This window comes from Microcaecilia unicolor, unplaced genomic scaffold (assembly GCF_901765095.1).
Source record: "Microcaecilia unicolor unplaced genomic scaffold, aMicUni1.1, whole genome shotgun sequence".
Taxonomy (NCBI): Eukaryota; Metazoa; Chordata; class Amphibia; order Gymnophiona; family Siphonopidae; genus Microcaecilia; species Microcaecilia unicolor.
Genome location: NW_021963025.1, coordinates 83,108 through 108,587, shown reverse-complemented (window position 1 = coordinate 108,587; position 25,480 = coordinate 83,108). Strand labels below are relative to the sequence as shown.

The window sequence follows — 25,480 nt, the reverse complement described above, 5'->3', positions numbered from 1 at the left end:
CAGTAATCTCAAACAGGCAGGGGAAGAGGAGAGAAACCAGATGAGAGATCAAAGCTGTTCCTGTGATATTTGTCAGATATTCCTCAGCAATTATTTTGTTCTAAAATCACTTCTTAGATCTGATACTGAAGAGAGACCATCTACATGTACGGACAATGGGGGAAATGTCAGTCTAAAGAGAGAACTAGAAGGACAACAGAAAACAGTCCTAAAAGAGAAACATTTTACAGGTTCTGAATGTGGGAAAGGTTTCAATAGGAAGGAAAAGCTAATGCAACACAAGAAAACTAATAAAGAAACTACAATGTGTACATTTACAGAATATGGGAAAAGCTTTACGAACAAAGCAGACATTATAAAACATAAGAAAAACATCACTGATGAGAGAATATCTTCATGTCCTGGATGTGAGAAAAGCTCCAACAAGGAAGAAAATTTCCACCAAGGACAGAGATCAGTTTCAAGTGCAGAATGTCAGAAAAGCTTTAGTCAAGAGGAAGCAGTCATAGATCACCAAAAAGCTCAAACTGCCGGGGAATCGGACACTTCTACTAAATCTGAACACATATTTTTCAGGAAGGCAACACTCTCAAAATGCCAAGAAATCGAAAAAAATGAGAGATTATATACTTCTGCTGACAGTGGTAAAAGTGCTTGTTGGGAAGGAAACCTCACAATGCCCAAGAGGCTTAATTCAGTATTGAAACCATTTGCCTCTACTATGTGTGGTAAAAGCTTCACTACAGACAGTCTCCGAGACCACCCAAAAACTGACACTGGAATGAAAACATTTACCTGTACTGACTGTAATAAAAGCTTCAGTCAAAAAGAACACCTCACAAAACACAAGAGAATCCACAGCATTGAGCGATTTCCATGTAGTGAGTGTGGTAAAAGCTTAAGTACGAAGAGAAAACTAATCAGACACCAGAAAATCCATACAGGAGAGAAGCCATTTACATGTACTGAGTGTGGTAAAAGCTTTAGCATAATGGGAAATCTGATCGTACACCAGAGAATCCACACAGGTGAGAAGCCGTTTACATGTACTGAGTGTGGTAAAAGCTTTACTGAGAAGCAAACACTGACCAAACACCAGAGAATCCACACAGGTGAGAAGCCGTTTACATGTACTGAGTGTGGTAAAAGCTTTACTGAGAAGAAAACACTGACCATACATCAGAGAATCCACACAGGAGAAAAGCCATTTACATGTACTGAGTGTGGAAAAAGATTTAGCGTAATGGGAAATCTGACTATACATCAGAAAATCCACACAGGAGAAAAGCCATTTACATGTAGTGAGTGTGGTAAAAGCTTTACTGAGAAGAAAAGACTGACCAGACACCAGAGAATTCACACAGGAGAGAAGCCGTTTACATGTACTGAGTGTTATAAAAGCTTTACTGAGACGAAAACACTGACCATACACCAGAGAATCCACACAGGGGTGAATCTGTTTACATGTAGTGAGTGTGGTAAAAGCTTTACTGAGAAGAAAACACTGACCACACACCAGAGAATCCACACAGGTGAGAAGCCGTTTACATGTACTGAGTGTGGTAAAAGCTTTACTGAGCAGAAAAGACTGACCAGACACCAGAGACTCCACACAGGTGAGAAGCCGTTTACATGTACTGACTGTGGTAAAAGCTTTAGTAAAAAGCAAACACTGACCATACACCATAGAATCCACACAGGTGAGAAGCCATTTACATGTACTGAGTGTGGTAAAAGCTTTATTACGAAGGAAACACTGACCATACACCAGAGAATGCACACAGGTGAGAAGCCGTTTACATGTACTGACTGTGGTAAAAGCTTTATTACGAAGGAAACACTGACCACACACCAGAGAAGACACACTGGAGAGAATCCATTTACATGTAGTGAGTGTGGTAAAAGCTTTACTGAGAAGAGTAAACTGACCAGACATCAGAGAAGACACACAGGAGAGAAGCCATTTACATGTAGTGAGTGTGGTAAAAGCTTTACTGAGAAGAATACACTGACCAGACACCAGAGAATCCACACAGGTGAGAAGCCGTTTACATGTACTGAGTGTGGTAAAAGCTTTATTGCGAAGGAAACACTGACCATACACCATAGAATCCACACAGGTGAGAAGCCGTTTACATGTACTGAGTGTGGTAAAAGCTTTACTGAGAAGAATACACTGACCAGACACCAGAGAATCCACACAGGTGAGAAGCCGTTTACATGTACTGAGTGTGGTAAAAGCTTTATTGCGAAGGAAACACTGACCAGACACCAGAGAATCCACACAGGTGAGAAGCTATTTCCATGTCCTAAGCCCATCTAAGCTCAATCACTCTCAGACAATGGACTAGCAGATGTCCAGGCAGGAAGTCTTGTGATGTCATTGAGCATTTGACCTGTTGCCATGCTCCATCTCAAAGCCAGATGCCCAGAATTCAGCTACCCAGGAGCTTTCTAATTGGACCAAGGGCAACCACCTGACGATAAATGCCCAGTTCAGACACTTTAAAAGCAGGGGCTCTTTCTTTAGAAGGAGAGTTCTTCCTGGCTGTTCCTGATGCTCCTGTCCTAGTCGCCGCTGCCCTGAAGTGATTAAATCTAAAAGCAAGCTAGAATCTCCTGGAATCCTGACTTCTCAAGCTGGACATCACATCCACCTGAAAGAAACGGCTTCAAGCTCCATCAGACAGCAAATCTACAAAGAAACTTCCTGTTCCAGCAAGGATCTCCTGCATCACTCTCCATAGCAGCCTCCATCAATGTGAGTTATCCAGCTTCATTTACAATCAAACCTGTTATTTTGTAGCATACTTCCATTGGTAAAAGATCCTCTCTAAAATTGCCTCTCTATTGTAAATTTGTTATCTTGCCTATATTAGAAATAAACATTTTCTTTTTAAAGTTAACTATCTGGCCTTTGTATTGGTGAAAAGCACATGTCCTCACATGTGCAAGCTCCAAATGCTTTAAGCACATGTTCCTAAACGTACAATGCAGGTTAATGTAATTAATTCAAATTTAGTGTATTTACTTCCCCTCTAATCTTAAACATCATTTTGGAACTGTAACATTTCCAGTAACACCTCCAGCAAATGTTCTTTCTTTTGAAGAAGCTTAAGTAAATGGGTTACCTCCTTTGTATAGGTCTTGTGGTGCTCCACTGGGGCTAGTTTGCACAGGGCTTTTGCCATCTTAACCTGCTTCCCCAACTCCACCACCTCCTTTTCTGTACTTTTTATCTTCCTCACCCTTTTAATCAGGCCACTGGTCAGGTCCTCTGGATCCTGAAATAGTCCGTGAAAATCTTCCTCCTCTGAAGAGTCACTGTCCTCCTCCTCTGACACCAGATCTCCATTACCTCTTTTCTCTCCTCCCTCTCCTTCTCCGACCTGCTCTTCTCTGGGGCCTCCCCCAGCTCTCTCCCCCCCTCACCTGCTAGATGGTGTTTGTTTACTGTAGCCCCTGACGCAACCCTTGGTGGGCGAAACACGGCCTGTGTCGGGCAATTTGTTTACATGCGGTATCTTCAATGATGTTATATTGATCTGCTGGCTTCTTTTTCCATAGTCCTCCAGGTTTACTTAATGGCATCAACAGATCCCAGTTCACAAAGGGTATTAAAATATGAAAGAAAACCTCCAGAATCCTTTTGACAAGTAGAAGGAGTGGGTGAAAATCTATCGGTGCCAAAAGGGATGGAAGCAACAGAATTTGTGAAGAGAACAAAACTTTTCAAGGAATTGGATTAGCAGGGGAGAAACAACAAATGGGATAATGTCATACCAGAGTTCAAATTATATTGCAGTGATAGGGTGGATTAAATTAGTGGAGTTATAGCACTGTATGTTAAGGAAGATTCTTGAATTGAATAGATTAAAAATTCTGCATATCACAACGGACTTTCTCTCTTGCAGCTTTGGTCCCAGGGGGGCATTACGTTTGTTGGCAGTCGTTTTCTCCAGATGCCTGTACTACCGGGGGTATCACTCCTCCTGTTACTGCTCCTGTTGTTCTCTCACACTGCAGTCTGCCGGCTCACTGATACTCTCTGAGGGTTCTTGTCATTTCTGGCAGTCTGCTACCCTGAAGGTCTCTGGTTTTGTGGCAGTGCAGTTCCTGCTTTCTCTGTGGAGGGGTTTGCAGTTTCCAGGGTTTTATTTCTCTCCTAGGTACCTCTTCTGGTCTCTCTTCTTTTTGCATAGTCTCCTTCGCAGTTTTCCAACGATATTCCATGCCTGTGATGCCATTTTCCATGATTGGTTCCTATGAACCTAACCTGTACTTATATTGTCTTTAGATGAAAATAGTCTCTGTTAATGTACAAGGTTTAAATAATCCTATAAAACGTAAGAAGGTTTTGATGTATTTTAGAGGGCTGCAGGTTGATATTATTCTAGTTCAGGAGACGCATCTTCTTGCATCTGATGTGGCGGGATTCCAAGACCAGTTCTATTCTCTTGTTGCTGCCTCCTCTGCGGTGCATAAAAAGAATGGAGTTGCAATTCTTGCTCGCACCTCCCTTCCACTTTCCATTATAAAACAGTGCTCCGATACTGAGGGGAGATGGATATTAGTGAGCTTAAAACTGCACGATTCTAATTGGTTAGTAGGGACCTTGTATGCACCGAATTCTGACTCTCCCTCGTTTTTTCATAATATAATTACTGAGATTGTTTCCTTTGGAGCCAGCAATATTCTACTGGGTGGTGACTTTAATCAAGTGCAGGATGTTTTCCTGGATAGGAAATCTACCTGTCCTCCCAGGCTGTTGAAATCATTGGATAGGATCCGGGATCTTAAGACCTCTCTGGGATTGGTGGACCCCTGGTGTCTTTTTCATCCCACAGAGAAAGACTTTACTTTTTACTCTCCTCCGCATGAGAGTTTTTCAAGGAATGACTACTTTTTAATCTCCTCGAATTTATTGCCACATATATGTAATTCAGAAATACTGAGTAAGGTTCTCTCAGATCACTCGCCAGTGTGTCTTAGTTTAACTGCAGTATTGCCTAGTCGGAGTGCACCACCTTGGAGATTTAATTCTCTGCTGCTGCAGGATGATCGCTTTGTTCAATTTATTAAATCCAAGATGGATGAATTTTTTCATTTTAACCCATTGGAGGAGCGTAAAGCACTCTTGTGGTGGGATGCTTTTAAAGCTACAATTAGAGGGCATATAATTCGTTATTCTGCCATGCACGCTCGTCAGCGTAGACGAGACCTGGAGTTTAAAACTGCTCAACTTAAGCTATTGGAAGACCAGTTTGTCGTTGATAATGATTCAATGACTCTTTTGTGCTTGCAGAATTTGAAGTACGATTTTAATACCACTCTTTCTAAAGAGGCGCTGGAATTAATTCATGCTCATAAGTCAACATTCTACGCTGAGAGTAATAAGGCCAGCCATCTTCTTGTGCAATACCTTAAAACTAAGAGAAATAGGATTAGGGTCTCGCAAATAGTTGACTGCGCACAGGTCATATATACCTCGGATGAAGATATTGCCCAGCAATTCCAATCGTACTACCACAAATTATATGACTCTGAGGTACATTTTTCATCAGGATCCTTTGGGGACTTTGGGAACCATCTTGATAGGCCTCTACTTGATGGGTCTCAACAGCACGCTTTGGAACAACCCTTCTCCCAACAGGAAATATTGGAGGCTATTCATTCCCTCTCTAAAGGTAAATCACCAGGTAATGATGGTCTCCCTGTGGAATTTTACCGGATGTTTGCAGATCTTCTGGTGCCCAAGTTACATATTATCTATAATTCGCTCTTACATTATGAAGGTCAAACTGGCTCTTTCTATCAATCTAAGATCATTGTTATACCCAAGCCAGATAGGGACCCGTCTAAAGTTGAGAATTATAGGCCTATTTCTTTGATTAACATTGATAACAAAATCTATGCCAAAATCTTGGCCTTGCGCCTTCAACATATTGTGCCGGATATCATCCATAGAGATCAAAATGGGTTTACGATAGGCAGGTTGGCTAGCGATAACTCTAGACTCTTTTGGAATGTCCTTGCACATGTTGAGGGCTCAAGTGAGCCGTTTATAGCGGTCTCACTTGACACTGAGAAAGCCTTTGACAGAATTGAATGGGATTACTTGTTTCACACTTTGGCTTGGTTTAATTTTGGTCCATCTTTTATTAAAATGGTCAAAGTTTTATATACTGATCCGATGGCTTCAATCTCAGTGAATGGTACAAATTCTCAACTTTTTCCTCTCCGGCGGGGTACTAAACAAGGCTGTCCATTGTCTCCTCTCCTTTTTAATATTGCCTTAGAGCCATTGGCTCTGGCTATCCGGGCTCATTCCAATATCTCTGGGGTGTCTGTGGGAGGAGAGGTATTCAAACTTTCTATTTATGCTGATGCTATTTTACTCTATACCACCCCAAACTCCCTGCCAATTATTTTGAATGTAATCAATTCCTTCTCCTCTCTGTCTGGCTATAAAATAAATTGGTCTAAATCAGCCATCATGCCGTTAAATTCCCTGGTGTATAGATCTCAGATATCTCAATATCCATTTGCCTGGGAACCTTCTAAACTTAAATATTTGGGAGTTTGGTATTCCAGGTCGGTGGATCAGACCATGTCTCTTATTCAGAATCAAATTTTGAATTTGTTTTCAATTTTTGATTTTTTATTAAACAGCCAAAATAACAACAATTTGAGTCCGCAGACTCCAATTCTATCCATCAATCCAACTTAAACAACACATTACATCCTTGCATTTTCTCCCGTACATCAATCCCCTTGTATCCTCCCCCTCCCTTTACCCACCCCCATACCTCCCCCCAACCTCCCCCCCTTTCCCCACTCCTCAGTTTTCTACAGTCCATATTCCTATACTCTTCCCATTACTCCATCCAAATGTATCCATTCCTCTGCTGTAGGGCGATATCGCCCTCTGCGCCTATCTGTTAATTTCTCCATTGTGACCACCACTTTAAGTCTCTCTATCCAATCCTGCCCCACCGGGCCCTTTGTCTGTTTCCATTTCAAGGCTATAGTAGATTTTGCCGCAGCCAGACCCATTCTCTTAATACGGCATTGCCACTTCTTCCCTCCCTTATTCCCCAAACCCAATAAACACCAGGTAGGATCGCACGGAAATAGTTGCCCCACCGCTTTAGTTAAAGAGTTCGTTACCTCCTCCCAATAGACTCTTATTACCGGGCAGTTCCACCATATGTGAATAAATGTGCCCTTCTCCCTCTCACACCGCCAGCAGAGATCCGATGAGTGAGGGTACATAGCTTTTACTTTATCCGGCGTATAGTACCAGCGACTTAATATTTTATATGCGTTTTCTTTGAGTAACACACATAAAGAAGCTTTTTTCACCTCAAGGCATACCTTCTTCCAGTCTGCCTCACTAAGTACTTTATTAAGATCCCGCTCCCAGGTTTTCATATACGCTAATTTTACGAAGTTCCTACCCCTAATATGGTCATACAATTTTGAAATCCCTTTCCCTCCCACGTCTATCTCCCCCCATAAGTTTTCAAGTTTTTCACTTTCCTTTGGGCTTTCCTTTAACCACCTTTCTTTCAGAATATAATTTTTAATTTGGAGATATGCATATAGATCTGTGTCTGGCAAATCAGACTCTTTTTGAAGTACTTCAAAGCTTTTAATGGTTCCTCCATCCATACATTCTCTAAACCGAATCAATCCTTTTTGGAACCAAGATTTGAATACCTTATTCTCCCCACCCCCTGGGAACCCCGGTTCTTGAGTGATCCAAGCATATGAGGATCGGTTCTGTGTACCCCTTAGCTTCTGTTTAAGTGAGTAGATGAGATACAAATGGATTTACTGACATACGTTTGTAATTGGTCTCTATAGTGGAACCCCACAACAGTGCATCCAGCCTCCCCTCCTGGACAAAAATCTGTTCCAACCGTGTCACATGAGAATAATCCACTTTACTCCACAACCCAATCTGTTTAAGTTGGGCTGCCCAGTAGTACCAAGTTATATTTGGCATACCCCGCCCTCCTTGTTCTACGGCCCTCCACATAACCTGCCTAGATAATCTCGCTGTTTGTCCCCCCCAAACAAACTGCCCCAACTCAGCTTGAATTTTTAATAGCTCCCCCTTTGGAATAGGAATTGGTAGCGTTTGAAATAGGAATAGCAACCTGGGAAGAATGTTCATCTTTACAACTGCTATTTTCCCCCACCATGACAGCCAACCTGTCCTCCATCTGTTTAAATCCCTCCTTATTTCTCTAATGAGTGGTGCATAATTCAGCTGGTACAAAATACTGAGGTCTCGAGGTATGTGGATTCCCAAATAACGAAAGCTGGTATCTACTATACGAAATGAGAAAGTCCTCCTCAATTGCTCCAGTTCTTGACTCGTTTCTGTTATCCCCATTAGTTCCGATTTATCAAAATTCACTCGGAACCCTGACAGCTTACCAAAGGAGTTAAGTTCCCTTACAAGAACCGGTAATGTCATCTGCGGGGACCCCACATAGAATAGAATGTCATCAGCGAATAATGCCATTTTATGCTCCCTACCCCCTATTCTAACCCCTTTAATATCCTTTAGCAACCGGATCCGCTGGGCTAATGGCTCTATTGATAAAGCAAACCATAATGGGGAAAGAGGGCAACCCTGCCTGGTTCCCCTTCGAATACTAAATTGATCCGACCACCCCCCATTAACCTTACTACGTGCTACCGGATCCGCATATAACCCCTTCACCCAACCTACAAAGGGCCTCCCCATTCCCTGCTCTAACATAACCTCCCACAAATAGTCCCACTCCACCCTGTCGAATGCCTTCTCTGCGTCGACCGTTAGGAGGGTTAGCGAGTCCCCTCGCCTCTGTGTGCCCCAAGAAATATTTAAAGTGCGCCTTATATTGTCTGCCACCTGATGTTGTGCTATGAAGCCTGATTGGTCTTCATGTATAAGGGATGGCAATATCGATTTTAATCTATTTGCCATAATTTTGGCTAAGATTTTGACATCAATGTTTAACAGCGATATCGGGTGGTAAGACCCACAAACCGTCGGATCCCTCCCTGATTTTAACAATATTGATATTCCCGCTTCCTGCATACTAGGAGGTAAACCTTTTTCCATAAAGCAGGCATTTCCTATCCGCACTAACAAGGGTCCCAGCTCTTGTTGGAAAATTTTGTAAAATTTAGCTGTGTACCCATCTAGCCCAGGAGATTTCCCCCCCGGTAATCCTCTTATAACTCCTAAAACCTCCTTCAAAGAAATCGGGGCTTCCAGCTCCCATCTTTGCTTGGCCGTGACCCGTGGCAATTCTAAATCCCGTAAAAAGTTTCGAGTCTCCTCCCTAGGAGCTACTGATTCTGAGGAATACAATTTTTTATAGTATTCCACAAATTGTTCTCTGATCTCCTCATCCTGGTGATACATTGTATCTTTTGGCCCTTTTATTTTTGTAATGGTATTTTTTATCCTTCTCTCCCTAAGCCCCCTGGCCAACATACTTCCCGCTTTATTACTAAACTCATAGAATTTCTGCTGCATTAAACTTCTGTGGAACTCCATCCGCTTCACCTGTATCTGTTGTAAAGCGGCTCTCCACTTTTTAAGCTCCTGTAGATGTAATGTTCCTCCCTCTCTTTGGTGTAAGGCTTCCATTCGAACTAGTTGCCTTCGAACCTCTAACTCGTGGGCTTCCCTCTCCTTTTTCTTTTGTGCCCCCTTTTGTATAAGCTTACCCCTTATAACTGCCTTCATAGCATCCCACAGGATCCCCTCTGTGACTTCCCCGTTGTCATTTAAGGCCAAATAATCTTTTATGGATCCCCGGATTTCCTGGCAATCAGCCTCACTATCAAGAAGTGATTCATTAAGTCTCCATACTACTCCCATTCTTCTTTTCCCCACCCCCCGCATGGAAATCCATACTGGGGAATGGTCTGATGCATGCATACTTTCAATCTCTGCTTTATGAATTTCACCCCACCATGTTCTGCTGCACCAGATAGCATCGATTCTTGCGTACGTTCCCTGTGTGTGGGAGTAGTGAGTATATTGTTTTTGATTCAGATGCTGCAAACGCCACACATCTATCAGATCTAGTTCCCTCATCAATCTAAGTAGCAGCCTCCTAGGGTACCCTCCCCCTCCCGTCCTTCCCGTCTATCTCCCCCACTGGGTAATTAAAATCTCCCCCCAATACTACCATCCCACCCACGAAAGGAATCAATTCTGCCCTAATCTTGTCATAAAACCTGCCTTGCCCGACATTGGGGGCATATATGTTAACTAGTGTGATTAGCTGATTGTTTATCCTACCCTTAATCGCCAGGCATCTACCATCATCCTCGCAATATTTGGCCTCGCAGGTGAATTGCAGATTTTCTTTCACATAGATTATCAGCCCTCCCGTTTTACTTCCCTTAGGGTCCGCTAATGCATAACCTTCTCCAAGACCCTTATTCAGGATTAATGATACATCACGTTTCCGAACATGGGTCTCCTGGAGCATTACAATGTCCCAGTTCATTCTGCGCAGTTCTTTGAAGATAATACTTCTCTTACCCGGACTGTTTAACCCATTAACGTTCCATGATCCCACCCTCAGCCCACCTCCCCCCCTCCCCCCCAATACATTCCCCCCTCCATCCCCCCCTTTCCCCCCAAACCTCCCTTGCAACTGGCTTGCTCCTTTTCCTGCCAGTTTGCCCCTAAGGAAGTACGCCCTCCCCAGAATCAAGCTAAACAAGCCTTTAACTTTAAATTTAACTCCCCCCTGTTCAACCCTCCTGAAACATTTTCCCAAAACATTCACCAGTTTAAACATACAACAATTTTCCTTCTCTCACCCTCATCCCTCTGATCAATATGCAGTATTTACTCAGTCCAAATCAGGTTGCATCTCCATTCTCTGACCCAGGTCTCGCTGCATGAGGGGATATGTGGCCTTTCCCCCTTTCTACTTTCTTCCAGCCATTCTGATTCTTCCTTCCCGGACTTCGCTGAGGAAGCTGAGTCTCGTTGTCCTCTCTTGGAACATCGGTACATCCCATTTCACGCAGGACCTTCCAGGCTCCCTGGTGTGAATTGAGCTTGCGCGTTGTGTTACCCACTGTTATTTGTATTCCAAATGGATGGAGCCACCTATAGCGAAGCCCCGCCTTTTGAAGATAGGTGGTAATTTCCTTAAAGTCTCTCCTTCTTTGCAGCGTCTTTCTAGCAAGATCTTGGAATATTTTAATTTTGCCAGATTTCCATTCAATGTCACCCAAGGCTCTTGCTTTTTTCCACACCTTTTCCTTTATGGTATATTGGTGAAAACACGCCACTATATCTCTGGGCACTCCTCCCCGCTGTGGTCCCAGGCTTCTGTGTGCCCTTTCGAGTTCTATCAGATCCATTGTAATTTGCTCTCCTTCACTCTGATCTTGCTGAAGCAAATGAGCACAGATCTCCTGCACTGTTTTCACTGAGTCCTTATACTCCTCCTCCTCGGGGATCCCCTTAAAACGCAGATTGCGGAGTCCAAGATGGCCGCCGATTAGGACGGACGCGTTTTTTCGTCTCTCCTTTTCCTGAAAAAAAAATATCGTTGTTATGCCTAAGAGGAGGGGAAGGGCTGCGGCGACTGCCTCCCAGCAGCCGAGGAATGTACCTTCTCTTGGTTCTATCGAACCATTTTTGCAGAGAGCCGCAGGCATGGTTGTTCCGTCAATGGGTGGCCCGCTTGTTCGCACACTAGCTGGAGAAAGTGAAGCGAACACAGGGCTGGAAGTTTCGTTGAGCCCAGACGGCAGAGAACCGCCTCCTCAGCCAATTGGAAGCAGTTCCCCGATGAGTGCGCACTCAGACGCGAAGACCGGAGGGTCAGGTAGCGGAGAGGAACGGGAGGCTATTCTATCCTCGATGGAAGGTTTGGGAAGTTTGTTAACTCCCACCTTAACTGCTCCCATACAGAGAAGAACCACTGAGGAGACCGTAGGAACAAATGGGAATGTAAGTCCGATACACACTGAGACAGAAGATATATTTCCTTTCAAAAAACCTACTGAAGTAACTTTAGACAATCTTTGGCATCTAATTGTGGAACTTGGTAGGGCTTTATGCCCTCAGACAAAAAAAATGTCAGAAGAAATTGTTTTATTGGATGGGAAATTGAAGGAAGTAGAAATTAAACTTAATACTGTGGCCTCACAAACTGAAAATTTTGAGAAAGAATTACAATATATACAATCTGTGCAAACAACAATTGTTAAAGATTTGGTAAACCAAAGGAGGAAATCGGAGTTTCTTGAAAACAATCTTAAAAATAATAATTTACGTTTTATAAATTTTCCTGCTCAGCCTCTGATTTCCCCACGGGAAATGTTAAGAAATTACTTCAGAGAGGTCTTGGAAATTGGTGAAGATCAACTCCCTCCTATTTCCCAGGTTTTTTATATCCCGGGTAAAAAAGATGAACAACTTCCAAGTAATCAGGCAATAGATGTATCTGCATTGTTAGAAAGATCAGATAATGAAATAATTACAGCTTCAACTTTACTTGCTACTGTGGCGTTGACCTCTGACAAATCATGGATATTAAAGAAATTTTTCCTAAAGAAAGAAAAAACCTTTAGAGGGTTACAAACACGGATTTTCCCGGATTTGTCGAGAGATACGCAGAAGCGTAGGCAAAAGTTTTTGCAGTTGAAACAAGAGACTCTCCAATTAGGAGCAACGTTTTATTTAAAATATCCTTGCAAATGTTTGGTTAATTATCAGAATGTCAAATATGTGTATTTTGACCCTTCCCATTTAAGTTCCTTTTTAACATCTAAGAAAGCTCTGTAAATGAATATATACCTTGTCTGGAATGCTGATGTCTTAGTTTTGGTAACAATTTACTTGAAATGTTTAATTTCTTTTCCTTATATCTCCAGTATTTTGAATACTTGGACTCCCTATTTGTGGACTTTAAAGCATCTAAAAAGGAGATGTTTTCTCTTTTTTTTTTTTTTTTCTGAAGAAAATTGTGTTATTTTCCTTTGTAAATTAGTACTCTTTGGATGCTTTTTTCCTTCTCAAGTGGTATTGGCTTGTGATTATTGAAATACTAATAAATAAAAAAAAAAAAAAAACGCAGATTGCACCGACGGGAGCGATTCTCCAAATCCTCCATCATCAGGTCCATTTCTATTTTCGCTTGTTGTTCCGTTTTGAGGGCTGCCCTGAGGTCCCGCACTTCCTCCGTTATCCCCTCAGTCTTTTCTTCAGCTTCCGTGAGCTGGTTACCAATTTCCCGCATTTCATCATGTAATTCCGCCACCGCAGTGTGGATGCTACGCCTGGTCGCCACCATCTCTGCCTTCAGTTCCTTAAACCATCGAGCGAGATCATTTTTACTTATCTCCGCATCGCTGCCGACGGGCTCCTCGGGGTCCGGGTCAGATTCAGAATCTTCGGCGGCCATTTTGGCGCCTCGTGTCACCGCCCGATGACCCGATCCCTGGCCCTTGCTCGCGGCATCTGATGTAAATTTAAATTTGGCCAGCTTCTTCCTAGCCGCCATCTGCACTTTTGGGAGTGTTTGGGAGAAAAAATCGCTCGATTTAAACGGAAAGCGTTCTTAATTTCGCTCCGGAGCTAGCTGAGCTCTAGCATTAAGCAGCCATCTCCTGGAGCTGACCTCACTTCCTCCCCAAATTTTGAATTTAACCACTTCACTCCTGGGTTTATGGTCTCCGCTTTATTTGACGTGGTGGGGACGGATTGGGGCTATCAAGATGGTTCTGGCTCCGAAGTTGAATTATATATTTAGTATGACTCCCTTCTCTTACCCAAATTCTTTCTACGCCAAGATTGACTCCTTGTTACTTAAGTTTCTTTGGAGACAAAAACCACCTCGCAATGCACTGAAGAAGCTTAAGATGCCGACTCATTCGGGAGGTCTTAATGTCCCTGATTTTAAAAATTATCACATGGCTTTTCGCCTATCACAGTCTTTAATGTGGTTCCAAAGGGAATTCTCTCATCTGACGCCTAGGTGGCTGATTTTTTAGGCCGCCTTGGTGCGCCCTTGCCCCTTATATCTTTTACCCTCTGCAGATTTGTATCCATATACCAAGCACTTGTGGTTGTTGAAGGCCTCTGCCTCTAATATCCGTTTAGGGCTGGTCTTGGAGTTAGCGCTGCCTCCCTGGAGGATGTCTCCCTCTTGTATAACTCTAGCTTGCAGTCTGTTCACCTGCAGTCCCAAAAAGCTGAATGGTCTGGTAAAGGTATATGGTTGTTATCACACCTTTATATTGCAGGTACGTTGTTGTCACCGGATGCTTTGGCTGCACTATACGATGTTTCTTTGCTGGCCTCTCCCGTGTGGAAGGATATCTCTGCCTTTCTCTCGACCTTTCAGGTCTCTAATTCTCTGCTCACTACTCCTTCAGATTTTGTTGCCCTCTGTCTCAGTATTGTAACTGGTAAGAAGAAAGCATCTGTCCTTTATAAAAAAAACTTCAGGATTCGTGTGTTGATGCTGTTGCTCCTGTAAGAAATATAAAGTGGAAAGAGTTGAAAAGTTCACAGCAGCAGGAAGTGCTGACAGTGATTAATGCAACCTCCCCCCCCATGTCTTGAGAAAGAATGTGCTGAAGTATGAAGGAAAATGGGCAAGGCGCCTGACTGTCTGTGAGAAAAGGAGGGGGGAGTGGTGAGGGGAACAGACGCAGCATGTTCTGCTCAAGATCAAAGATTTATGGTATGGTACAGCATGCACGTGATGTCAGGAAAAGATTAGTCATATAGCAAAGACAAACAGTATATAAGCAGGATAGAATAAATATGTAGCAAGCATTCTGACTTCTTTGCCTGTACATTGCTTGTTTGTGCAGATATGCTTCCTGTATAGACCACTGATGCTATACAGTAAATTGTAAACTAAGAGGTGAATAAACATTTTATATTAAATGTAAAATTCGTCTAGCCTTTTCTTCAAAGTGGCGACCGCGGCAGGACTTATGCCGCACATGGAACGAAAGGGCGAGACGAATGACAAATTAAGTGTTTGTTGTTAACGAAAGTTTTACAGGATTTTGAGAGCAAGCGTTGTCTAGCCTGACTTCTGTGCACCACTGTCGTGGGAGTGATCAACCTACTGACGTGGACATACTCCTGGGCTTGCTTAAAAAGAAATAAGAAGACGCGTGAGTAATAGTGCACACTGACTTTTCTTTTTGTATATTTGTTTTCTTTTGTAGTTCTCTTTTTTGTATATATTCTTTGTTTAAGTACCTTAGGATATTTTTGTAGGTTGTGGTTATATCGGAGAAATTGTAATAGTCAGAATAAAATGGAAGGGAAAGGGGCAGATAAGAAAGAAAAGCCCTCTGTATACACTTCGTATTTAGATTTAGATAGTTCAAAAAAATGCACCCCTTTGCAGCACGTCATAGAATTATTCCCGTTAGACAAAAAACAGATTGAAAAAACACATGAGAAATGGGTCAAATATGATGCAAAAGATTCTTTTTTGAGCTGGTCTCAGTATGGATCGTTTGATCGCCCAAAATTGTTGTCTCTACTGAGATACATACAAGAAAATAAGAAAAAGCAGAAAAGTTTAGAAAAACATCTTACTATTTGGAATTTATTTTCCATATCATCAAGCTGATCAATCCATAGACTGGTGGTTGTGTCCATCTACCAGCAGGTGGAGATAGAGAGCAATCCTTTTGCCTCCCTATATGTGGTCATGTGCTGCCGGAAACTCCTCTGTATGTTCTCAGCAGGTGGTGGTCACACACAGCAGCAGCTCTGGCTAGGCCTCCAAGCCTAATTTTTAGGTTTTGTTGAGTGCCTGGGGTTGAGGGCTCTTCTTGAGCAAGTGCAAACCTGGTGGCGCCAGGTCCCTCCTTTTCTCCCCCCTCCCGCTGGCTCCGTTAAAAAAAAAAAAAAAAATTTTGAACGTCCTTAAAGGCGTTTATCTCGACGTTTATTTAAACATTTATTGCAGCTACTCACTGGGACACCAGGTCGTTACAGCTCGGAGCGGAAAGCAGGTAATTTTTACCTTTTTATAGCAGGCAGGGGGTTCCCCGATTGATCTCCACGTGGCATATGGCGTCGGAGGGCGAGGGCGCAAAGAGTCGCTCCCCGGATCGCTTAGGCGCTTCTAGAGGGGATGCGGGGGTCTTAAAGTCTGATTCGCCCTTGTTGGGTGACAGTTTCGTGACCGATGAGTGTCCCAGTCCTTCCTCCGGCGTGGCGGTTTTTCCCGCCATAAATGCCCATCCCCCGCTGCTCGCCTCCGCCATCTTGGCCGGCCACGCGGCTCGGACGGCTTCTTCGTGGGCCGCCCTTGAGGGAGACATTAATGCCATGGACGCCCTTAATTTGGGGGACGGCACCAAAGCGGCTAAAGTTAAGCGCCGTTTTTCCCGCGCGGCTCCTTCGCGGAGTGTCACGCCGGACGCCATTTTGGATGCGCAGCATGTCTCTCCCCCGCTCTTGCGAGCGCTGGTTGAGGGTGCGTCTAGGGCTGTAGCCCAGGCTGCGGAAGTGCACAGTCTGGGGGGTTTCTCCCCCGAGTTTGTTGTGCTGCTGCATCAGGCCTTCCTTATGCAAAATGCTGCCCCTGCTCCCTCGTTTGGTAAGGAGGTTGAGGTCCCCGGAGGTAAACGCCCTCGGGTTGATTCCCAGGCCTTGGAGGACCTTGTCTCTTCCGATGTAGATGAGGGCAGCGTATCTGAGTTCTCCCAACGGTCCTTTGCGGATTCCTTTGAGGAGACGGATCCCCGCTCGGTTGGAGCGGATGACCCCTCTGCAGCGCGGCTTTTTAGCTCAGAGGATTTGCCCAAACTGTTAGTGCAGGCCATGGGCATTTTGAAGATTTCCTCTCCGGAGGACGTCTCTCCCTCAGCCCCTGTTGGCTCTGCCATTATGCTGGGGACGAAACGCCCGCCTAGAACCTTCCACGTGCATGATGCCATGCACACCTTAATTTCGGCTCAATGGGATGTCCCCGAAGCGAGCCTCAAAGTGGCTAGGGCTATGTCCCGCCTCTATCCTTTGCCTGAAAGTGAACGTGAGGCCTATCTGTGGCCTACCGTGGATTCTTTAATCACTGCGGTAACTAAGAAAATGGCTTTGCCGGTGGAAGGTGGCACGGCCCTAAAGGACGCCCAAGACAGAAGATTGGAGGCGGCCTTAAGGTCGTCCTTTGAGGCGACTGCTTTAAGTTTGCAGGCCTCGGTTTGCGGTTCCTATGTGGCCAGGGCGTGCCTGTCTATGGTGCAGCGGGCTTCCCCCTCGGATCATTCCTTGAGGGCTGATTGGCCGGCCCTGGAATCGGGCTTAGCCTATTTGGCAGACTTGCTGTATGATGTCTTGAGAGCCTCAGCTAAAGGCATGGCTCAGACAGTCTCTGCGCGGCGGTGGCTTTGGCTGAAACATTGGTCTGCTGACCACGCCTCTAAATCCCGCCTGGCTAGATTGCCTTTTAAAGGCAAGCTGCTCTTTGGGGTCGAGCTGGACAAAATCGTGACTGATCTCGGCACGTCTAAGGGCAAGAAGTTACCAGAGGTCAGGGCTCGGGCTAGTACTCGTTCCGGTACCTCCAGAGGACGGTTTCAGGAAGCCCATCGGTACCGCCCGGGCAGGTCGGGCTCCTCTGCCCCCTCTTCCTTCAAGAGGACTTTCTCCCCCAAGCAGCATTCCTTTCGCAGAGACCGCCGTCCCGGAGGTGCTCCCTCCGGTCCTCCCCCAGGGTCTCGTACCCAATGACGGGGCCTTGGTCCACGCCCCAGTGCAGATTGGAGGACGGCTGTCCTAGTTTCTGGGCGAGTGGACCACAATAACTTCAGACGCTTGGGTGCTGGAAGTCATCAGAGACGGCTACAAGCTAGAGTTCTGCCGACCCTTAAGAGACGGGTTTGTACTCTCTCCCTGCAAGTCTCCGGTCAAAGCTGTGGCAGTGCAGCAGACCTTGGACAACCTGATCCGCCTGGGTGCGGTCGTTCCGGTGCCAGAAAATCAGATTGGCAAGGGACGTTACTCCATTTACTTTATGGTACCAAAGAAAGGAGGTTCTGTCCGGCCTATCCTCGACCTCAAAGGGGTCAATCGGGCCTTGAAAGTGCGGCACTTTCGCATGGAGACTCTCCGCTCTGTTATAGCGGCAGTGAAGGCAGGAGAGTTCTTGGCTTCTTTGGACATCAAGGAAGCGTACCTGCATATTCCCATCTGGCCTCCTCATCAACGCTTCCTGCGTTTTGCAGTCCTGGGCCGACACTTCCAGTTCAGAGCCCTCCCTTTCGGGTTGGCTACTGCTCCGCGGACCTTTTCCAAAGTAATGGTGGTCATCGCGGCCTTCCTGCGAAAGAAAGGAGTACAAGTCCATCCTTATCTGGACGACTGGTTGATCCGAGCCCCCTCTTATGCAGAGTGGTTGCTCTTTGAGCTCCCTGGGGTGGATCATCAACTGGGAGAAGAGCCAGCTGCGCCCGACTCAGTCCCTGGAGTATCTGGGAGTTCGATTCGACACCCAAGTGGGCAGAGTGTTCCTGCCGGACAATCGGATTGTCAAACTTCAGGCTCAGGTGGACCAGTTCCGAGTAGCCTCTCCTCTTCGGGCTTGGGACTATGTGCAGCTGTTGGGCTCTATGACGGCCACGATGGAAGTAGTGCCCTGGGCCAGGGCTCATATGAGACCACTACAACACTCTCTGTTGCAGCGCTGGACTCCGGTGTCGGAGGATTATGCTGTGCGCCTTCCCTTGGACCCAGCAGTGCGCAAGGCGCTGAGCTGGTGGCTGCAGACAGACAAGTTGTCTGCAGGAATGCCTCTGGTGACCCCAGAGTGGATTGTCGTCACGACGGACGCCTCGTTGACGGGCTGGGGAGCCCACTGCTTGGGAAGGACAGCGCAGGGGCTCTGGTCTCCTGCAGAGGCAAAGTGGTCTATCAACCTCCTGGAACTCAGAGCCATTCGGTTGGCGCTTTTGGAGTTCATCCCGGTACTGGCGTTGAAGCCAGTACGGGTCCTGTCGGACAATGCCACTGCTGTGGCCTATGTCAACCGCCAGGGAGGTACCAAGAGCGCCCCTCTAGCCAAGGAGGCCATGAATCTATGCCAGTGGGCGGAAGCGAACCTGGAACAGCTGTCAGCGGCCCACATTGCCAGAGTCATGAATGTCAAGGCGGACTTTCTCAGTCGCCATACCTTGGAGCCCAGAGAGTGGCAGCTATCTGCTCAGGCGTTCTTGGACATCACGAAGCGCTGGGGCCAGCCGAGCCTAGATCTGATGGCGTCATCGGCCAATTGCCAAGTGCCGCGCTTTTTCAGCAGAGGACGGGACCCTCGATCCCTGGGAGTAGATGCTCTTCTCCAACAGTGGCCGACACAAGAGCTTCTCTATGTGTTCCCGCCCTGGCCCATGTTGGGCAGGGTGCTAGACCGGGTGGCAAAGCATCCGGGCCGGATAATCCTGGTGGGTCCGGACTGGCCCAGACGTCCCTGGTATGCGGACTTGATCAGGCTCTCAGTCGACGATCCTCTGCGACTGCCTGTGGAGCAGGGCCTGTTACATCAGGGTCCCGTGGTGATGGAGGATCCCTCCCCCTTTGGTCTTACGGCCTGGCTATTGAGCGGCAGCGTCTGAGAAAGAAGGGCTTCTCAGACAAGGTCATCGCCACTATGCTGAGAGCGAGGAAGCGCTCTACTTCTACTGCTTACGCCAGGGTTTGGCGTACCTTTGCAGCGTGGTGTGAAGCAGGCTCACTTTCTCCCTTCACTGCTCCAATTTCTTCAGTGTTGGCGTTCCTGCAAGAAGGTCTGGAGAAAGGCCTGTCGCTCAGTTCCCTTAAAGTCCAGGTAGCGGCTCTGACTTGCTTCAGGGGCCGCCTGAAGGGTGTTTCCCTGGCTTCACAGCCAGATGTGGTGCGCTTTCTCAAGGGAGTTAATCACCTGCGCCCTCCTCTGCACTCTGTGGTGCCTGCATGGAATCTCAATCTGGTGCTAAGAGCATTGCAGAAGCCGCCTTTTGAACCCTTGTCGAGGGCATCTCTGAAAGACCTGACGTTGAAAGCAGTCTTTTTGGTGGCTATCACTTCAGCCAGAAGAGTTTCCGAGCTCCAGGCGCTCTCATGTCGAGAGCCTTTTCTGCAGTTCACTGAGGCAGGAGTGACTATTCGCACAGTGCCTTCCTTCCTGCCCAAGATTGTTTCTCGCTTCCATGTGAATCAGCAGCTCTGTCTCCCTTCCTTTCGTAGGGAGGACTACCCAGAGGAATACTCTGCTCTCAAATGTCTGGATGTGAGACGAGTCATCATCAGATACTTGGAAGTGACCAATGATTTCCGGAAATCGGATCATCTGTTTATCCTGTTTGCAGGTCCTCGTAGGGGTCTGCAGGCTGCTAAGCCTACAGTGGCAAGATGGGTCAAGGAAGCCATTGCAGCGGCTTATGTGTCCGCGGGGAAGGTGCCGCCTATCCAGCTGAAGGCTCACTCCACAAGAGTCAGGCGGCCTCGATGGCAGAGGCCGGTTCCGTCTCCTTGGAAGAGATATGCAAGGCGGCAACTTGGGCTTCGGCCCATACATTCTCCAAGCATTACCGCTTGACTGTGGCTGCTTGGGCGGAGGCCCGGTTTGGAGCTTCAGTGTTGCGGTCAGGGATTTCTATGTCCCGCCCTGGGTGAGTACTGCTTCGGTACATCCCACCAGTCTATGGATTGATCAGCTTGATGATATGGAAGGTAAAATTATGTATCATACCTGATAATTTTCTTTCCATTAATCATAGCTGATCAATCCATAGTCCCTCCCAGATATCTGTACTGTTTATATTCTGGTTGCATTTCAGATTCAAGTTTAGTCTTCAGTTCCTGTTCAGGAAGACTTCGTGTTCAAGTTATTTTTTCACTTGGATTCTTCAAGAGTTGAGACGAGTTTGTGTTACAGTGGGCTGCTGCATTCCTCTCCCCTCCGTTTTTCGGGGCTGGATTGAGATTTAAATTCTGCCGGCACTCCCTCCCGCTTCGTGCGGCTGTAGGGCAGCTTTGTACCCCTCCCGCTTCGGCGGTGTTAGGGTCAGTCAGCTCCTCCCGCGGTTGCGGTTGCAGGATAAGCCAGATCCCCCCGCATCGGCGGGTGTGGTGTCCCTCTCCCGCTCCGCGGGGATGAGCTGGACGGATTCCCCTCCCCCACTTGTGTGGGGATGAGCTGGGTTAATTCCCCTCCCCCGTTTCGGCGGTGGTGAGCTGGGCAGAGTGTCCCTTTGTGAGTGTAATTCTCTTAAGTGCTGAGTCCTGCGGATGGAGCTTTGATATCGACATACTGAGGAGTTTCCGGCAGCACATGACCACATATAGGGAGGCAAAAGGATTGCTCTCTATCTCCACCTGCTGGTAGATGGACACAACCACCAGTCTATGGATTGATCAGCTATGATTAATGGAAAGAAAATTATCAGGTATGATACATAATTTTACCTTCAGTCGCGTCTGATTTATTCCATGCAGATGTAGAAAAAATACAGCAAGAACAGGAAAATTATAAAAAACGGCCACCTCCTTATGAGTCAGGTGGAATTACACGAGAAACCCTTTGCCCAATAAGGGACAAAGGATTGAAAGGAGAGCAGAAGCGCCCTAAACCGTGTGAGGGATTTTCTGCTTTAGACGACCCCTCCAGTGATGAAGATGGTTCAAAGGGAGGGGATAATGAGGACAGCGATGTGGGGACTAGGGAACAGAAAAGAGAAGCAAAACGAGTAAGACAAAAAGAAAAGGGGAAAGGTAGCACAGAGGAAGGCAAATATCCTGATTTGAAAACTCTGGCTACGTCTGAAATGTATGATTTGGCCACCCAATTTGAAATTGAGGGACGACTGCGGATGTACTCCGAGCCTCCCATGACCACGTCAACCCCAACTCATAAGCGAACAAAAACTATGCCAACATCTTTAACCCCAGGGCCCCCCAGGCCAATTTTTCGAGGCATGCATGTGGCTGCAGAACTTATGAGACTGAATAATACTAAATATGGTGAGGAATGGTGGGGGGCTACTAGACACTTGTTAAATGTAAAACGGCTCCCCTTGCCGTGCGATGAAAATGGTCCTAGTACACATGAGGACATTCAGGAATTATTAAAGGTTGTCAACAAATGTTGCCCGGGTATAGGGAGTGGAACATTTGTAAAAGAGGGATTAGAATTCTGGGATAATTGGTTCCACAAAATAAAATGTGATTTGGAAGAAGAACAAAAGCAGGAAGTCTGTGGGGCGATGGCCTCCAGCTTCAGTGAACAGGTCATGCCAGTTATGACACGGGTGGACGCGGCTGGCAACCGAATACGCCATTACAAACCATACACCCCCGTAGATGTTACAACGTTAGTTGCAAAAATTCCCAGTATAGTGAAAGGAGCTCGTATGTGGTTAGATGGGATAGAACAGGCAACTGCAGGGACTCAACTGACTATAGGAGACTTTAAAGCTCTGTGTGCGGCATCGGGCGTCAGTATACCTCAGCTTGCGGTACAATGCGGGTATCAGCGTTTGATGTCACACACAGCAGATGGGGATGTATATGTAGGAGATATCAAGGCTGCTCTTTCTGCAGCCCTGCATGTGATGTATCCAACCCCGATTGATTTTTCAGCCATAACGGCAAATAAATGGGACCCTAAAACTGATTTTTCGGCGCATTTGACAAAATGTATAAATTTGTATAAGGCTCAAACAGGGCAAGATGCGGATGTGGACCATAATGTAGCAGTATTTTTACACCTATTCATGTCCACACTGCCTGATAATATGCGTAAGAATTTAGACGCTGTCATTGCCCTGTCCTCAAAGCCGTGGCCAGAAATAAGAGAGACGTTGATGCATTTTAGCAATGTGCATCGTAAAATGATAGAGACCCCTCAGAAAGAACATGCTAAATTAACTTCTAAGTTAATGACTATGCAGTTAAAGGATTTGGAAAGCAAGGAACAGGATAGAAACAAAAAACAAGAAACAATTGTGACGCCCTCTGCTCCACCTCCACAGGTCATTTACTATGTACAACCGGGATATAGCCGGCCGTACCAACCAAGGGGACGAGGCATGGTTAGAGGAAGGGGTAGAGGTCGAGGGATGCAAGGATCAGGACCATCACCTAATAGAAGGGCACATGTACAATGTTGGGGATGTCAGCAAAATGGTCACTATGCCTCAGAATGTTATCAGAATACAGGAATGCCCCAAGTACAAATGCAGACGCAGCAAGGATTGATGCCCCAAGTAGTAGGGATACCTGCGAGTGCCCCGCAGACTGCAATACAGCAGCCGGCGACGCAATCACAGGGACCAGGAGCGGCAGTACAGGGACTGGGCTCTGTGAATGCCTTTCCAACTTGGCAGAATACTCCTCCAGACCAGTGCTATTGACTGGAAGCGGACCCGTGTCAGGAAGAGGGAATGATTTTCAGGTTAGACACAAGGGAGCCCTTTATTACATTGACAATTGGAAAATATGGAACTCCTGTGAGATTTTTGATAGATACAGGGGCAAGTACCTCTGTGTTATGTGCAAAACCGCAGGGAGTTAAGCTTTCAAATCAGTATAGAACAACAGTGGGATTTACGGGGATAGAACAAAGAAAAAGGCTAACGGAGCCGACTCTGGTGCGCCTGGAATGCCAACCGCACGGTTCAAGGGAGGTTGTGGTACCCTTCTTAGTGGCACCCGACTGCCCAGTAAATTTGTGTGGTAGAGACTTGTTGTCTCGATTAGGACTGTGTTTAGATTTTGGAGATAAAGAAATACCAAGTTTGCTCACCATGGTCCAACAGTTGAATAATGAAAATAAAGTAAGGGTTATGGAAGAATTACCGCAACATATTTGGAGTACAAGTGAGTCACCATATGGACTAGCCGTAAATGCAAAACCCCATAAGATAGAATTAATAGAAGGGGCACAGGGGCCGAAGCAAGACCCTTACCCCATACGACCTAAATTAGTATCCAAAACCCTGGAACACATTGGTAAATTATTGAAATGTGGTATTATTGAACCTTCAGTATCCCCGTACAATACCCCATTGTTTCCGGTCCCGAAAGGGGAAAACAATGTAAGGATAGTACATGATTTAAGAGAGCTAAATGAGGTTACAAAAAATCAATTTCCGATTTGTGCGAACCCCGCTACTCTTTTGCATACCCAGAATATATATGCGCACAACACTGTCATTGATTTGTCTAATGCATTCTTTTCAATACCTCTTCATCCAGAGTCTAGGGATTTGACGTCATTTATAGTACAGAATGAGGCATACCGGTGGACTAGGATGCCGCAAGGCTTTACTGATAGTCCATCGGTATTCTCAAAACAACTAATGATGGATTTAAAGGATTTCATGAGTCGATTGCCTGACACGGTGTCATTGTTTGTCTATGTAGATGATATTCTACTGTCTGCTGAGACTGCCTAGAATGGACTAGAAAATTATTTTTGTTGTTAGGAGAGTTCGGATATAAGTGTAACAAGGAGAAATGTGTTGTAGCTCAGTCTACTGTCACCTTTTTAGGACAAAATGTTTCAGCAGAACATAAGGTCATTATACCGGAAGTTATATCTATTTTAAATGAGACCCCGGTACCGCAAACAGTTACCCAGTTACGTGCTGTTTTGGGAATGTTAAATTACTGCAGACAATGGATACCAAATTATACACAAAAAGTAATGAGACTTTATAAACATTTGAGAGAGGGTCACGTGATGCACTGAGAGAGCAAGACGTGTGTCTCTGCTCTTCGAGGCCCCAACACCCGATATCGCTATTAAAACCTCAGTAAAACCGTCTGTCGGTGAGAAGCAGCCTATTACTTACTTAGTGAAGGGTCCATGGACAGATTCATCGAAACCCCGCTGAAAACGATGCCGGTAAGAGGCTCCAAAAAAGAAAAAGAAAAACCGCGGGGGGCGGAAGTCAACGAAGAGCGGGCCGCACAGCGGGTCTTCACGGCGGAACAATTATCACAGCTGACGGAGGTGGTGACAGAGGCAGTGACAAAGGCCTTGGAACCGCGGCTTGAAAAGATCTCCACACAGATCGCGGATTTTGAGACGCGGCTGACAGACACGATCCATCGGACAGGGGAGCTCGAGCAGCGGATGTCCAATCTTGAGGACGAGAATACCCCAGCACAGCAGCGCATGGAAAAACTTCAAGCCACCATGGAGGCCCTGAATAACAAAGTGGACGACCTCGAGAACCGGGCCAGACGCAGCAATTTGCGCATTCTGGGCATACCGGAGTCGGTGAGCGACGGGGCGTTAGCAACAGTGGTGGAGAAATGGCTGGCCTCAGAATTCACCCTCTCTGATCATGCAGGGGCGCTGTGTTTGGAGAGAGTCCATCGGGTGGGCCGGATCCAAGATGGCCGCCAGGCTCCGCGTGCGGTAATACTGAAAGTGCATAATTACCTGCACAAGATGGAAATTTTGAGGGGCTATCG

At 46.1% G+C, this 25,480-nt stretch overlaps 1 protein-coding gene across 1 annotated transcript in view; it reads left to right on the top strand.

Moving 5' to 3' along the window:
- Positions 1–2,293, top strand: part of LOC115458773 (zinc finger protein 850-like) — a gene marked incomplete at its 3' end in the record, with an annotated part of 52,355 nt that extends 50,062 nt beyond the window's left edge. Inside the window, exon 2 of the mRNA XM_030188590.1 lies at positions 945–2,293. Coding sequence (XP_030044450.1) covers positions 945–2,293 — 1,349 coding nt within the window. The remainder of the gene's footprint in view (positions 1–944) is intronic.
- Between the last annotated feature and the right edge of the window lie 23,187 nt (positions 2,294–25,480).